General features: G+C 45.4%; 1 protein-coding gene across 1 annotated transcript in view; it reads left to right on the forward strand.

Moving 5' to 3' along the window:
- Positions 1-16674, forward strand: part of AMBRA1 (autophagy and beclin 1 regulator 1) — a 1783669-nt gene extending 1766995 nt beyond the window's left edge. Inside the window, exon 18 of the mRNA XM_069623220.1 lies at positions 13753-16674. Within this exon, the coding sequence (XP_069479321.1) occupies positions 13753-14240 (488 nt within the window). The 3' untranslated portion in view covers positions 14241-16674. The remainder of the gene's footprint in view (positions 1-13752) is intronic.
- The last annotated feature ends 258 nt before the right edge of the window (positions 16675-16932 follow it).

Consider the following 16932-nt stretch of genomic DNA (forward strand, 5'->3'; position numbering starts at 1 on the left):
TCTGGTGCGCCTTTGCAGGCTTCGGATGCGCCCCTTACAAGAGTTCCTCGACGCCCGCTGGGTCCAGTCGACGGGCAGCTTCGAGGACAGGATCCCACTCAACGAGACGTTCCGTCAGGCGATCCGGTGGTGGGGTACCCGCTCTCATCTGTCGGCGGGCACAGACTTTCAGACCCCAGCTCACCAGGTGACGGTGACGACGGATGCCTCCCTGGAAGGTTGGGGAGCGCACTCCGGAGATCTTCACGTGAGAGGCCTTTGGCTCCCGGAGGAGAAGTCACTCCACATCAACATCTTGGAGCTCCGCGCAGTGTTCTGGGCCCTCAGGTCTTTTCTTCCGTCCCTCAAGGGCAAGGTGGTGAGGATCTTCACCGACAACACCACCACGATGTACATCCGGAAGCAGGGCGGAACCAGATCCCCTGCCTTATCCAAGGAAGCCCAGGATCTGTGGCATAGGGCCGTCGCCCAAGGGATGTTTCTGGTGCCTTTTCATCTGGCAGGAATAAAAACACCATTGCCGACTCACTCAGCAGAGAGCTGCGCTCGTGCCACGAGTGGGAACTACGCCAGGATCAAGTGGATTGACTCTTCTGACGATGGGGCGAACCCCAGATCGATCTCTTCGCAACGGCGACGAACTCCAAGTGCCGGAGGTTCGCCAGCAGGTTCCCCCAGCCGAGGAGCATGGGCGATGCTTTCTCGTTCCCCTGGGACAGCCTATTTCTTTGTGTTCCCTCCGCTGCCGTTGCTGCTCCGGCTCATCAACCAGCTCAAGAGGTCCCGGTGCAGGATGATCCACATAGCACCGGCGTGGCCGAGACAGATCTGGTTCCCGGACCTTCTGGACTTGTCGGCATCCACACCAGTCAAGCTGCCGACGGACGCGGATCTTCTCTCCAGAGAAGGAGGTGCCATTCTTCACCACAATCCAGAGTCGCTGAACTTGCAGGCCTGGCTCCTGCAGCACTAGAGTTTGGAGGGTACGACATCCCAGCTGAATGCAGAGAGGTTCTTGCAAAGGCCAGGGCGTCCTCAAACTCTCAAGTGCTACGGACATAAATGGAAGAGGTTCTCTGTCTGGTGCCGTGCACAGAAGATTAACCCTCTGCGGATTACGGCCCCTCACGTATTGCCGTACCTACTGTCATTGGCCAAGGCTGGACTAGCTCACGCTTCCATCAAGATGCATCTGGCCACCATCTCACGATACACCAGAACTAAGGGACGGGCGTCTTTGTGGTCTCATCGACTGGTGAAGGAATTTATGAAAGAATTGTTCCGATCATTCCCACCGGTGAAGGCCCCTGCCCCGGCGTGGGAGCTCAACGTGGTGCTGACCAGGCTCATGGGGGGGGGGCCCATTTGAGCCTATGCATTCGGCACCGTTGAAGTTTCTGTCGTGGAAGACAGCTTTGCTCGTGGCCATCACCTCCGCACAACGAGTGGGAGAGATCCAGGCCTTATCTTGCAAGCCATCATACTTGACGTTTCACGACACGAGGGTGGTGCTGAGGACGCACCCCTCCTTCATGCCCAAGGTGCCGTCGACTTCCACCTCAACGAACCCTTGGTGTTGCCAGTTTTCTTCCCGTCGCCAGCTGAGAGGACTCTGCACTCGCTGGATGTAGCTAGAGCGCTGAAGTTCTACGTGGACCGCACGAAGAGTTTTCGGAAGACATCACAGCTGTTTGTAAACTTTGTACCTGTGAATCAAGGGAAGGCTCTCTCGAAGACTTCCATTTCCAGATGGCTCTCCGAATGCATCATGCACTGTCACTGGTTGGCAAACCGACCGCTGCCCAGCCGTCCGAGAGCCCACTCAACCAGAGCGATCGCTGCTACCACGGCGTTCCTATCTGGTGTGCCCCTGCTCGACATCTGCAGGGCTGCGACGTGGAGGTCGACACACACCTTCACGAGATTCTACTCCGTCGATCGGGACTCCAGGGAGTAGTCCAGGGTCGGCCAAGCAGTGCTGCGCAACCTGTTCGCTTAAGGTGAGCCTGGTGAGGAGGTAAGAGATGCTTCATGTTGAGTTTTTTTTTTTTTTGTATTGCTTAATGTTGAGCGTGTTGCCACCTCCTGTGGTTGTGCATGTTGTATACTGCTATGTATTCTTATATTCATGAGCATGTGAATCCATGCCAGACCCCATGCTGGAGAAGGAACAAGTTACTTACCTGTAACTGTTGTTCTCCAGCCATGGGTCTGGCATGGATTCACATGCGAACCCTCCCGCCTACCCCTCTGCGGCTCTTCACTTGGTCATACTGCCACTTTACGTGCTACCAAATCTGAGGATGGCTGACAGAGGCGGGGCTTAGGGAGAGGGCAGTCATTGGCTGGGGGCAGTATGACCCAGAGACCAGTGATTGGTTACTACTAAGAAAGACAGATCAGAAACCAAACTGATACTGATTTTTTTTTCTATACCGAGGATTCCCGGCCTGACGATGGGGAATATTCATGAGCATGTGAATCCATGCCAGACCCATGCTGGAGAACAACAGTTACAGGTAAGTAACTTGTTCCTTTTATTATATTGATTACATTATTTCAATGTTAATATTCCTACATTTTAACATAACACCACCTCTGTGTGCAACAATTTTGTTGCCCTTATCATGAGCTATAACACAAAGAAAATCAATACTGTGTACTTATCTGGTGCATCTAGTGAGTACATTAATCTCTGTAGCCTACCGAAAACATAAAGAATATTATTCCTGCGCTAAATGGGTTTCATTCATTAAGCAATGTAGTGTAAACCAGTAACAATCGAATGACAGTACAGTAGATAAATGATGCACTAGATAGTCTGAGGTGAGAATCGGCTACAATGTTTAAGAACTTAAAAATAGCAAATGGCATTGCTCTTGAACATATGGGCTGATGAGCATTTTTTTAAAACAAGATTATCCATAAAAACTTAAGTATGGCAAACTAACCCTCATGTGGGTCGTTTGAGTTCTGAATAACCATTATTTTACTACAGAAGAACAAGATACTTACCCATGGTAACGTTCTTTTGACTGGATGTTCCTCCCATGTATTCCTCATTTTATGATATTTCCATATCCAGCTTCAGCTGCTTCGGCACTTTTTTCCATCCTAGGGCTATGCGCTTCGATGTCTGTCGACTCGATGTCCCTTGGAGGCCTCCATCTCGATGTCGATGCATTCAATGATATAAAGCGCGTGCAGCGACCGTTGGCTTCAGTTCCATTTTTTAAAAGCATGTATAAGATCACCTACACCAGACCGTTACTTCTCCTGAAAGAGCGAAGACTGCAATCACATGGAAAATTCTACTGCGGGGCAGGTTGGGCGGAGCGATGAGGAATACATGGGAGGAACATCCAGTCGAAAGAACGTTATCATGGGTAAGTAACTGAATGAATTGTGTCCTCCCACGTATTCCTCATCTCATGATCAACTCCCGAAGCAGTAGTGTTCCCTGGAGGAGGGAGTCAGAATTTTCAGACTCATAATAATTTAGGAGTTCCTTCATAGGTCTGTGTGTACAGAATGTAGCACTGCCTTTCCAAATAAAACTTCCTGGCTTGAGGAAGAGTGCAGATTATAATGTTTGGTAAAGGTGTGCACCATGTGGCAGCTGCACAAATATCCATAATTGGGACACCCTCTGTAATGCAGAGTAGGTAGCCATGCCCCTGGTTGAATGAGCTCTAAAACCCTCCTAATCTGTAGTATTCAGTTATTCCAAAGATAATCCATTTTGACAAGGTTTCTTTTGAAATTGCCATACCCAACTTGTGGCCCGTGTAACCTACAAAAAGTTGATCATCATGTCTTATCTTAGACATCCTGGAGATGTAAAATGTCAGTGCACGTCTAGGATGAAGTCTGTGTAGTCCCTCCTCATCCTGGAAAGGAATGAGGATGAAATGAAGATGGAATTATTTTCTGAGTTAAATGGAACTCGGACACAATATTAGGCAAGAGGTTTCACCTTAAGGTACAGCAGATTGTATAGGGAGGCTTGCAGGACAAGGCCTGAAGTTCACTCGCTCTTCAGGATGATGTAATGGCCACTGAAAGGACGGTCTTTAAGGTTAATAACCTTACAAGACAGGCATGGACACGTTAAAAAGGAGCACACATTAGAAATCTCAATATTAGGTTGTGGTCCCAAGTTGGGACTTGAAATGGAACTGGGGGAAATGTATTTCAGTCATTTTAAGAGTTGTATCACAAGGGGAATCTTGAAGAAAGATGCCTCTACAGAGGAGTGCTTAAAAATAGAAAGCGCTGCAAGATACCCCTTGATTGTACCAACCTGGAGCCCCAAGTTGACCAGGTGGAATAAGAATGATAACCCCATAGGTGTACTGCATGTAAATGGATCCTCATTCTTATCCCTGCACCAGCTGCAGAATTTGTTACAAAGGCAGCGGTACAAGGACTTTGATGCTGGCCTTATGGCCGATAGCAAAATCTCCATAGCGTCTTCTGGAAGGTCCCAATATTGTATCACAACCTCTCAGAAACCATGCGTGAAGGTTGAGAGTCTTGACCTGTGGATGGAGAACCCGACCCTCCTCTCTCTTTCGAGAAGGTCCGTCCTCTCTTTGTGGAAGACGTATTGGAGGGCAGATGGACATGTCCAGAAGGTCCGGGTACCACATCCTCCTAGCCCAATCCAGAGCAATTAGGATCATGGATTTCCTGAACCTCCTCAACCTACTGATGACTTGATGAATGACGGTGATTGGAGGAAACAGATCTACTTGGGGGATTCCCCAAAGGTTGATGATCTCTTGAAGGACTTCCTGAGCTAGTTCCTACTCATGGGAGACTGTGCTCTGCCTGCTCAGAGCATTCGCTGTCGTGTTCTCCTCTCCGGCTAGGTGAATTGCCGATAGGGAGATTCCTTCTTGAATTTCCCAGAACCAGAGCTGCATTGCCGCTCTGCACAGTGATAGTGACCCTATGCCACCTCTCTTGTTGAGGTAGTACATGGCCACCGCGTTGTCCGTCATTATCAGGGCTTTCTTTCTGTGTACAGAGGGCAAAACTGCCGTCAGCGCTAGTCTGATTGTCCTCAGCTCCAACAGGTTGATATGTAGTTTGGACTCCGATGGAGACCCGCGACTGCCGATTCTCAGGTCGTTGGTATGTGCTCCCTACCCTGTGAGTGAGGCATCCATTACTACCTTTATCTCTGCCCATGACTGCCAAAATGGTTCTCCTTTCAACATGTCCTCGCAGGTCCACCACAGGAGATCCTGTGCGCCTCTGCTTGTGACCTCAAGGAGATCTGACATCCTGCCTGAGAAATGAGTCCATTGAGTCCTGAGAGCCCACTGGAGAGATCTCAATCTCAGGCGTCCCTATGGCACCAGAAAAATGCAGGATGCCATGAGGCCAAGCAACATCAGAAAGTCGAAGGCCGGGAGACGTTGGGCACTCTGGAATTTGGTGACCATCTGCAGAATGTCTTGAGGAGCCCTCACCTCTGGTAGCAAGGCTTTTCCCAGGGATGCATCTAGGACTGCTGAATAAGAGCTTTTGAGATGGTATCATGTGAGACTTCTTGAAATTGAGGGAGAAGCCCAGTTTCTGAAGTGAGTGACAGGTGGAGCTGAGATGTTCCAGGGCCTGTTCGGGGTAACGTGCCCTGATCCGCCAATCGTCCAGATAGGGGTAGGCTTGAATCCCCCCCCCTCTCCTGAGACTTGCTGCCACCACCACCATTAACTTAGTGAAAACTCTCAGGGCAGAGGTCAGCCCAAATGAGAGAACTTGTAACAGATAATGAGAACTGCTAACGGAGAACCGCAGCTACCTCTGTGCTATGATGGATTGGCACATGAAAGTAAGCATCCTGAAGATCCAATGACACCATCCATTCCTGAAGCTAGAGGGCCTGAAGGATCTGAGAAAGGGTAACCATCTTAAACTTGTCCTTCCTGAGCAACTTGTTCAAGTCTCTTGAGTCCAAGATGGGTCTTGATCTTCCATCCTTTTTTGGAATTAGAAAGTACAGGGAGTACAACCCTTGTTCCTTTCCGCTACAGGTCCTTGTTCTATAGCACCTTTCTGTAGCAGGATTAATATTTCCTATATAACGCGTGTATCTGGAACTTTGAAAGAGCTGTTCCCCTGGTGGATGACTTTGAGGCTTTTTTAGAAAGGGAAGGCAGTAACCCTGGGCAACTGTTTCCAATGCCCACGCATCTGAAGTAATGCCTCGCCATTCTTTCAGATGCGGTGAGAGTCTGTCTCCCGCTGGGATCTTGTGAACTAAGACCTCAGAGAGGTTTTGAGGTGGCTGGAGCAGTTGCTGATGGTGAAGCAGCTGCTGCCTAGGCTGTTCTAATACCTCTTCCCCATCCACCACAGGGAAATATTTTCTGACCTCATGATTTGACAGTCCTCTCCCCTTTCAAATGAGGAGTAAAAGCGAAAAGACCTACTCCTCCAAGGTGAGGCAGGTTTGTGTCTAATAGCAGTACCAATGGACTTTGCTGCTGTTTTAGAGGTCTGTAATTACTCTGGGCTCTCCTCAGCCTTGCTACCAAATAAATGTTTGCCATTAAAGGGCATGTTAAATAATCTGGATTGTACATCTGGAGCAAAATCGGACTTACTTAACCAGGCAAATCTGTGCATAACTGTACTAGCCACCATGGACCTGCTGATGCTGTCAGCAGTGTCGCGACCTGCCTGGAGGGATTTGCACATTGCATCTTTCCTATCCTTGACTAGATTTAAAAATCTTCCCTTTGATTCTTTATTCACTGCTAGAATCAATTCTTGTGTCTCCCAATTTGTACTCACTCTCCTTTGCAATGCCACATGAAAAGGAAGAATAGGTTCCTCCTAGGGTCCCTTATCTAGGATGTCAGTTAGATCATCCTGTTTATAGATTGCTGTTGGTCTTTTCCCCCCCATATACCACCCTGGACATTAACTGTCTATAAGACCCTTCAGCATGGTCAGTAGGATCCCGTACCTAGTCCACTTGCATTCTACAGGTACTCCTGTACGTTTTCTAGGCTCGATTCCTCTGAGATCAAAGGCTCAGGAACCCCAGGTGTTCCATATTGAAGACCAAAAGGTTGTGAATCATCCAACGAATGCTCTGATTCCTCATAAATCGAAAAAAGTGACTCAAAGTCCTTTCTTGGTAATGGTGTATAAGCTTTTCTGTGATCCTCGATGGCGGCTCCGAAATCTTCGACACAGTTGACGTTGAGAGCTTCAACACCTTTGGCGTTGACGACCTATCATGATCCGATGAGGAGTCTTTCGGCGTCGATGACTTTTGCCTCGAAGATGATTTGTCTCGACACGCGGGATCCTTTGAGCACTCTCGAGGAGACTTTTCCTTACCTTCCGGGCCCAAAGGCACAGTTTTTGCCCTTATCTTTTTTCTTATCAAGGTTTTCGACCTGGGCATGCCTTTCATGATTTTTCCAGGGGGTCAAGGCTGCATTCTCAAAAACGTGCATAATTTTTACTCTGTACTTCTCCCACTCAGCTGGAGAGCCGATTTCGTCAGGCATTGAACCTGTTCTGTCGAGGAACTAGACGACAAAGACTGCGACCTATGGTGCCTTTTCCTCAACCGTCGTGAAGATGACGAGTGGTGATCTCGATCTGTCTTTTTACGACTAGGAGAAACATTTCTCGACTTGTCTGAAAACCCTTTTATTTGCGCAGTCAAAGAGGATTTTGACCTACCTGCCGCTAATTTTCCTCTTCGCTCTTTCAGGGCTTTCGCCGTCATCAATAGGCAGGCCTTACAGTCAAAAGTAACATGAAAGGAACCGAGGCACCACAGACACACCCGATGGGAGTCCGTAAGGTACATCTTTGCCCCACAATCTTGGCACTTCTTAAACCCTGATCTCGAAGTCGAAGACGGCGATGATGATGACATTTTCAATAATATACTCGAAGATTCTCGATAGGGAACTATAGCGTACCGTATCCGAAGCGATAACTTTTGGGGGGAAACAGAACTGAAGCTGCACACGCTTTATACCATCGATGACCTATATGAAGTAAGCATGTCATCTTTGAACGCTAGAATAACTTGGAACATGCTATCCTTGTATGGCAAAGCGATCGAAAAGTCTATACCTCAATTTAACATACTAACTGAGAATGGCCCAAAGGGTAATCATCTGTCATTGCAAAAATGGAGACAAAAATGCAGAGAAATTCTGTTCCACATAGGAACTGATGAAACAACGTTAATAGCCAAACCGAATCTGGTGAAAAGAAAAGTGCTTGAACTAGACTGGATCGAGACCTCCAAGAAGAGAAGGTCCCACAAATATATGGGAGACTTTCCATCCGAAGCAAAGCGACTCAATGGGGTACCACAATACATGGAAATGTTCCCATGCAAGCTCTTAAGGGGAAACTACCTGAAATTCAGGGTAAATCTCTGAGACCAAAGAAATTCAAGGCTATAGAAGGGGGCCGGTTTTGTGGTAAAGAAGAGGAAACTGAAACATTTGGTCTTGTTTTGCACGAACTAAAAACACGAAGATCTAAATATTTCGCCCGAGAACTGAGCATGGTGCTGACATTAAGTGCCGACAAATGGTGGGCAAAAATGATCTATAGTACAAATAAAAAATTGAAAATTGCACTTATGTTGTTCCTGAAAGAACTCGAAAGTGGACTGTTGGATGTTCCATAACGAATAACTTGAAAGAAACCTGTAGCATGAACACTGCCACCAAAGATGTTGGTAAAGGCCATGTAGCTTTATAAGTCATAAGTGATGGCATGAATTGTTAATTAAATGTAGTACATTATCCAGTGGTAATGGTAGGTTTCTGTTTACTATAGTGAATTTTATATTTTATGTGTGTTTTTTTTCTTTCAAAAGTGTGTAATAAACGAAAGGAATATAAAAAAAATAAAACCTTCTGAAGCAGCTGGATATGGAAATATCATAAGATGAGGAATACATGGGAGGACATAATCCATTCGAATGAACAGTTTGGATAACTTGCTAACTAGAGCATACATTCTTGCACCCCCTGCACCAGAGCCCCCTCAAAGCAGCCCAACACGCTGAAGCCCCCCTCATTACAGGTGCCTGCAAATTCATCTGGAGCTCTCCTACACTGTGCACACTTTACTGGCTCCCCCTCCCCGACAGGATTATATTCAAAACTGCATGTATCACCTGCAAAGCAGTCTCAAACAAAAACCCAGAATACTTGGCGCCTAAACTCCATACCTTTTTGGAGGCTTGCACCTCTTAATGGAGCAAAACCATCAAAAGTTTGGAGAAGCAGTCCTTCTCCTTTTATCCCCCGACCATCTAGAACGCAATCCCGGTAGAGTCAGGAAATGCTTTACCATCCTCCAGTTCTGCAAAACACTAAAACTGTGGCTCTTTCAACAATACGTGCCAGACGAAAAATAATCCTGCTCTCCCTCCACCAACAGTACTGCTCTCCTGTATAAAATGCCAAGCCCAATTCTTGCACCCACCTGTTGTAAATCTCTCTGTTGCTCTTCTGCTAGGTTCACGCTATAAGCAATAGCATTAAAAAAAAAAATAAAACCATAAAGAACACATTCCTATCCAAACAAAAAAAGACTAATCCGTACCTCAGTTGTTTGTGTTTTGGGAACGTTTTAAAAGCATCAATTGTTAATCATTGATGATTTGGCAAGCCTTTTCCACTGAGACACTTCAGAACATATCAAACAGAATGTGTTGTTTGTTTAAAATCTGCTTGCAACTCAATATTTGTGGGCCAAACCACGAGGAAATATAAAGATTCTGATTGAGCACAAATAAGACATTCAAACTTGGAGCATGATATCTGCAGTTGCCAGACATTTTTAAGAACTTAAACGTCATGTCAGCCAATAAACATCATGTCAGCCAATTCAGAGGCATAGGGCTAGAAAATTTGCCAAAACACAATGGAAGACATCATGACCTAAAGATATTGAAAAAATAGGAGCATGCTTGGATGTATGTTTTGGGGGGCCTGAATAAATACCAATTATTCGCTATTTTTTGAGAAGCCTGAGAATTAGAGTTGTGATCTGTTGGTTTAATGTGATGCCTTTTCATGTCAAGGGATATTGCAAAATTCAAAACATTTATTTTAATTGCTTGCGATATACGGATTAACTTTTTAAATTTTGTTACGTTTTTTACTTATTTTACCTTAATAGTGTGTGATTGAAAAGCGTTTGTTGGATTATCATTTCATTTGTGTTACTTTGATGTAGACTCATTTTACTAATCATTACTTTATTTTTTATTTGTATTGATGTTACTGTATAAAGAACACAAACGATACTTGATAATTTAAAGGGATGCATTTGCATTACCTCACCCTTCTTTGTGAAATCGATTGCTACAGATTTGGTCTTTTCATTTCCAACACATCAGGCAATGTCCCACGGGAGTCAACGATTTAACCACATTAGCTTAATGCGCACACAGCACACAATACATCATATGCTACTCAAGATTCTCGTTACATTGTATTTGGCATTTTCAGACAGAATCGAACAGTGATAACTGTATTACTCTATTTTGGCACAATAAGTAGATTCTTTACACGTTAGATGAGCACTAGAAGGGCCAGAGAAATACACAGGGGGCCATTACGAGGTTGGAGGTAACCATGGCGCTATTAGCGCCATTGCTGCCTCCAAAACCTCACTGACTCCGCCCTGGTGAATGTAGCTATTACCGCCCCATTCCAAGGTTGGTGGGGACGGTAATTCCCCATTCACCAGGGCCCTTCCCCATTCCCACTTGAGCCCCCATAGACCTCAATGGGAATGGGGAAGGCGCTAATAACGGTACCGCAAATTGCGGTACCGTTATTAGCACCAAAATCCCTTTGCGGATCCTGTCCTTAACGCCTGGTAAAACCAGGCGTTATGGGAGGACCCGCAAAGGGAACTCGTAATAGGGCGGTAAGGGATTACTGGTACCGGTGCCCTTAACACCCGGGTCGTAATGAGGCCCACAGTATTGTTTTAATTGTATTACAACTCGTGATAATGGGCTTCCTGCTCAAAACATGTTGTGAGGATGTATAAACGTTGTATAGTATTAACATTGGCACAATGTATTTCATTTATAACCCTATCGGTTTTGAACCCTGTGTCTGAACCACATGAGTTAGAGGATTCTCCCAACTTGGTGAATCAGGAGCATACACTGTGCTACTAATATCCCACAGCCATTTGATGTGTTTGAGATCACCAAAACATGGATGTGACCTCATGATTTCGACAAATCGGCCTCTTGCCATTCTTTTCTGACTAAATCCCTTTGTTGAGGCCAGCTCCAGAAGTAATTAAGCTTTATAGTCCCTGTCTGAAGGCTGTACCCTGGCGTTAATGGCCCTGAAGACAAAGTTAAAGGCCTGAGTGCAGCAATGGCATTGGCATTCGATGTGATTTACAGTACAGCCCAAAAGCAGGGTCTATAAGGATTTTATAAACTGGATTGCTCTTGATAGTACACGGTGCATGTGTGTGCCAAATGTAGCTTACTGAACATTCTGTGAGTTATACACACATCTTTAAGCTACACTGGTTCATATAGCCTTCGGAATGTCCAATCAGAATGCTCTTTGAACATTTTCAGGGGAATAGTTTAGCTTTAAAGACCTAGCCCAAGAGCCATACTGGCAATTATAGGCCCTAATTACGATAAGGTTTACAGGCCCATAACTCCCAGTATGGGCCAAGCAGATGGTCCATAAAGCTGTTATAACCCACATCGCTCTTCAAAACGTATGGTGTATATAGTAATTAACAGTGCATAAATCCACCTGGAAGGTAAGAGAACTGACTGCTGGCACACTCCATGCTGCTGGTTACCTTAGAATGTAGAATTCAAAACAATCTGCAGGCTATAACCTGCAGATTGTCCAATGAGGGTGTTCTCTCAGCAGTCTAACGGCTGTAATGAAGCCCTGTAGGCATAGCCCGAGGGCCGTACTCTGAGTTATGGGCCTGAAAACCAAGTTAAAGGCCTGAGTGCAGTAAATATCATGTAAACCTGCTGGTCAGAAACCTGAAAATGTTACAATTTGATCTAAAAAAATAGTACTAATAAAGATCTTGATTGAGCATTTTCAGGCTTTTGTCCAGAAGGTGGTGATATTTTTAGCACCTCTTTGCAGTTTGTTGTGTTTTTGCAAAATATGCAGGGATCAGGTGCTAATGGGACTGTACATTCTGATGGACGAGGAGGGGAGTGGCGTTTCCCACAATCTAACCGCATCCTGGCAACGTAATGGAGTGACAGGCCAAGGGTGCTGAGAAAGAGAGACCAGTCTGTGCTGGCCAGATGAGACCCAGCGAAGATTGTGGTGGATTAATGGTAGGGTCAATATCCCCCAATATAAGGAGAGTGGGGGTTGGATTTTCAAGTTTGCAGTCTGTCATGTGTCGCTTGGGGGAGAAATTGGGCAAGTAGTTGAGCGATGTGGGCAGGGGAACTGAGGGGCTCCTCTCATTATGGCACTCCCATTAAGGGAAAGAAGGCTGCTGCTTTGAGTGCTTTGTCCGCGTCTGTGTGCTCTCAGCTCAGCGCTCCCATGAAGAGAGGGAGCACCATGCTGAGAACTCTGCCTGTGGCACTGTGTGCATCGCTATGATGCTTGCTTAATCTGCAAGCTATACTGGTTCACATAGCCCTCCGATTAGCCATTCCAATTGCACGTTTTCCGAAGGGGTGAACTAAACTGGGTGTGTTCATGGGTTAGGTTGATCTGATGCTCCAATTATATGATCTCTACAGAGAGAGTTTGGAACACCACTATACATGGTACTTTTCATGTACCACAGGTTCATTCAAGACATTTGCTCTTGCAACTGTCACCACCTCTGTCTCTCATTCTTTAACTGCTGCTTTGTTCCACATTGAATTTCTGACTAAGCAATGTGTGGAGTAACAAGATCAGCAAATACAAGGGGTTCCTATATCAAAGTTACCACCCACATTATGTTCCTGTTATCGATTGTTCATCAGCAAAAATCCTTTAAGTGAATTTCTCAAACATTTTGTGTAATTGCTCTTGCACTGATTATGGTCATAATAAAATGTAAAGAGGTAGCTGGGGTTAGATTAAGGCTTCCATTTCAGAGTTTGCTTCATGCAGAAGGCAGGGATGCGAGAATGTCTAGAATTCTATCTTTTTGGATGGAGCAGAGTCACTAATCTGTTGTATGCTTTTGATGTTTCCTGAACTGGGCCCCTTGTGAGAGAACATGATCTGGGACTCTCAGGAAGAAACTAACACGGGTCTAGTGGCCATGGATATCCTTGACATATATGATGTTCCCTTATTAAGTTGAAAATACCATTTTAAGGTAGTTTGTCTCCCAGGTATTCAGGGAAAATCCGGGTAAGGCTACAAGTGTTTGTTCTCTCTTTCTCTACTCCCCAAAAAACTGTAATCCACATGGCTGGTTAGGAATTTCTACTCTCTCGTACGCTGCATCATGATGGGAACACTGTGCAGACCCCCCCCATCCCCAATGTGCCCCCAAGCACCCTCACATACTGTGTGTTCATCCTCCACTGAATAGATTGTGTTCGACTAAGTTTGCAGGGGAATATCATGGTTGTAGTGGGTCAGTGGATGTCCTGATGAGGCGCAGAAGATTAATGAGGATTGGCCTGACTAGCCTAGCAATTCAACAGTTTATCTTCTTGTTATTTGGGAGGGTTTTGTAGATTAATTAATCTCTTCTTTTTATTTTTAGTGGAAGGTCACGAGTATGCCACTGTGGGAGAAGATGCCATCAGCCGGATTCAGCGCCTCATGGCTGAAGGTGGTATGACTGCTGTTGTGCAGCGGGAGCAGAGCACCACCATGGCCTCAATGGGTGGTTTTGGGAATAACATAATTGTGAGCCACCGCATTCACCGTGGCTCCCAGACAGGTGGGGAAGCAGCAGGCGCTGCAGAACGGGTCTCGCCACAGCCCTCTACCTCCCTGTCAACGACTGCTGCGATTGAAAGGAGAATGCTTTGTGAGGCTCTACAGGGTATGTCGGAACCTCGGACGGCCTCCAGCGGAGCCCAGGCTCAAGGACATGGTGGAGCAGAGCATAGCCAATCTTCCAGCTACACTGAGGAACCAATCGAACTTCTTGACAGATCTAATGACAATAACGACCAACACCATCACCCTGAAAGTGACAGCTTCTCCATGAGAGACTCTAACACTGGGGTGACCCAGAATAGATAGAGATGTGTGTTCTACAAATCAGTGCTTTGTTTGTACTGCTGTAAGGACAGCTCGGCGCCTAGCCACTGGCTGGGAGTGGGGCCTTCTGGGCATTGGTTGACCCTGGGGTCGATTTTACCTGGACGGATGAAGGATCGGATTGAAGTGGTAGTGATGGCCACTGGCCAGATATTAAGAGCAGGTACAATGGTTGCCTGGTTATGCTGCTTCATGCCTTTCTTTTTATTTTTAGGATTTCTGTGTGGAACTACTTACCTGAACTGATAACAAAGTCAAGAAACTAAATCCCAGACACGTTTATGCATTTCAATGCCAACCTGCCCTGGTGATTCTAAGAGAGGTCACCAGGCTTAAAACATCTCTGGTTAATTGGATGTTGAATGTTCGTGTGTTTGTGGCATCATGATTGGGCATTGGAATCCAGGGTGACAAAGATACAAGCAGGTTTTGAGAGATCTGAAGAATCAACAATGTGTTGGATGGGAAGGGACATTTGTTTCCCATCCTGGGTGCTAACTTTACATAATTTGTTTACCCTGTTGTTCATTGTCCAGCTAAAGATATCTGTGTAGTAGCTCAAATCTGGAAGGGGTTGGTACTTCCCTAACTAAGGGGAGTTAGGAGGACATATTAAGTGGATCTCAGAACACTGTGCATTAATTTTGTATGCAAATCTTTCTGGACCCACTATGATCCTACCCGACTGGCACCATAGTCCCCTTGGAAACAAAGTATCCTTTTACTGTGTAAAGAGGGTAGCTCTGTTATTGAGCCAGAAATGTTCCACGTTGATACTGTATTGCCACCACTAGTAGAAGATACCCTTTTTCCCATATGAAAGGAGAGTAGACCACCCAAGCATTCTGGTCCAAAGGAACCCTGCATAAACAATTACAGCAGTTTTGTATGTAATGAAGCATATTTCAGAAGCTGCAAGGCCAAATAACCGTCCCATCCAGAATGAATCGGCGTCTCATATACAAGACTTCCTGCCACTAAAAGGAATACATTTCTCATTTCCAGAAAAAAAGTCTCTGCACCATTAGGCAATAGCCCAGTCACTGGAAGGAAGTACCTTCTTGTTGCTGCTGTATCAATGACTAAGAAAAGAACATTCATTCTCCAGCTGGAGAACCCCTCCTTCCGTCCTTTTCTGCCCTGTTACTTGCACTGTCTCACTGGTCAGGAAAGCATTTCTCAATCATTGGTAAGAGAAAACTTCACTCATCCTCGTTCACAAATATGACTGACTTGTTCCTTTAATCATCACCCATGTCTTTTCTTGTGGTTGCACCTCTATTTTAGAAGGTTATGACTTCAAAGTCCCCCATTCACCCCACCCTTCATTCTATGACTTCTTAGTTAAACTCCTCCTCCCTTGGCATCGTCTTATACTTTCTTTGTGAATATATTGCCCTGCCCTTGTGAACGGCACTTTTCCTTTAAAGGTGGGTAAGTATCTGGTCAAGAATGTCTGCCCTTCCAACAGAAAAACACCCTTATATCCTTGGTTGTGCACTTTCATTCTACAGATAATTGATTTCAGAACTATGGCCCTCTGCCCCTAGAGTCATAAACTAGATGGACAGAGATTCTGATTGGTGACTGATGGGTAATTCCAGAGACGCTGCAGAGCCTGCATTAGTTATCTTGGATAAGGGTGTTCCTTGTTGTTTGGCTAGCTAAAGACAATTTAGGTTGTTACCACACACTCAAACTCACTATTGCCAAATATTTGCAACTAAAAGCTTTGCCTGTGTTACAGGTGTAAAACTTGAACCTCCTACCGTGTTTTTAACCACACTACCATGACCATGTGGGGTTTTACTTGCAGCTGTGGATCGACAACCCTTCCTTAGTCCGTGGTTTTCTGTGTACTGGCCCTACGTTCTTGAGGATCTCATCCTTGAGTACTGATCCCTTGGTCTTGGTGATAGCCTCTTTTCACCCAAGTCCATTTCCTCAAACTTCAGGCTTGGACATGTTCTCTGAGGATTGATTCTCACCTAGGTCACGTGATCCCATCTTTGCAGTATTAAAATATTAAAACTTGAATGTTACAAATGAACTCCAAAGCCTCCCGGAAACCCTGTGGGTTGGATAGGGTGATGCGGGAGCATGCTGTGTGCCTGCCTGTGCAGGAAGGAAGTTGCTTGCTCTGGACATGGGTCTGATGGTAAGTTCTCTTTAATGTAAGTTGTTGCATGGGACCTGAACTATATACATGGTTTCTTGACAGAAAAATCCAACCGCTATGATCTCTTTTGGTTTTTAGTATAAAATGTGATTTTTCACACAACCCTATTTTATTGTTTATTTTTAAATTCATCATACAACATTTTTGGTGGGTGGTTGCAGGACAGGGGAAGGAAATAGTGCTAAATGAGGGATACACCAAAGATCAACGTCATAATTAAAAATCTGACATCCTTTATTTACATTGTGTTTGATTTTTGCATATGTTTCTAAAGGGATTCTGTGGGTCGTGCTTGCATCACACTGACATCGGATTGATTCAAATAGATGAACCGGTGAGCCACACAGCCATGGTCCTCTCCTTCACAGGGATACTGCATCCATGCTACTTGACGGGGATGATATATTAAAATTTTATTTATAGCACGCCCATACAAAAGTGTTTCAGAGCGCGATGCACCCCTGTTCCACAAATGTTGTTCTTACAGATGATGAA

Source organism: Ambystoma mexicanum, chromosome 11 (genome assembly GCF_040938575.1).
Source record: "Ambystoma mexicanum isolate Mex_15411 chromosome 11, UKY_AmexF1_1, whole genome shotgun sequence".
Lineage (NCBI taxonomy): Eukaryota > Metazoa > Chordata > Amphibia > Caudata > Ambystomatidae > Ambystoma > Ambystoma mexicanum.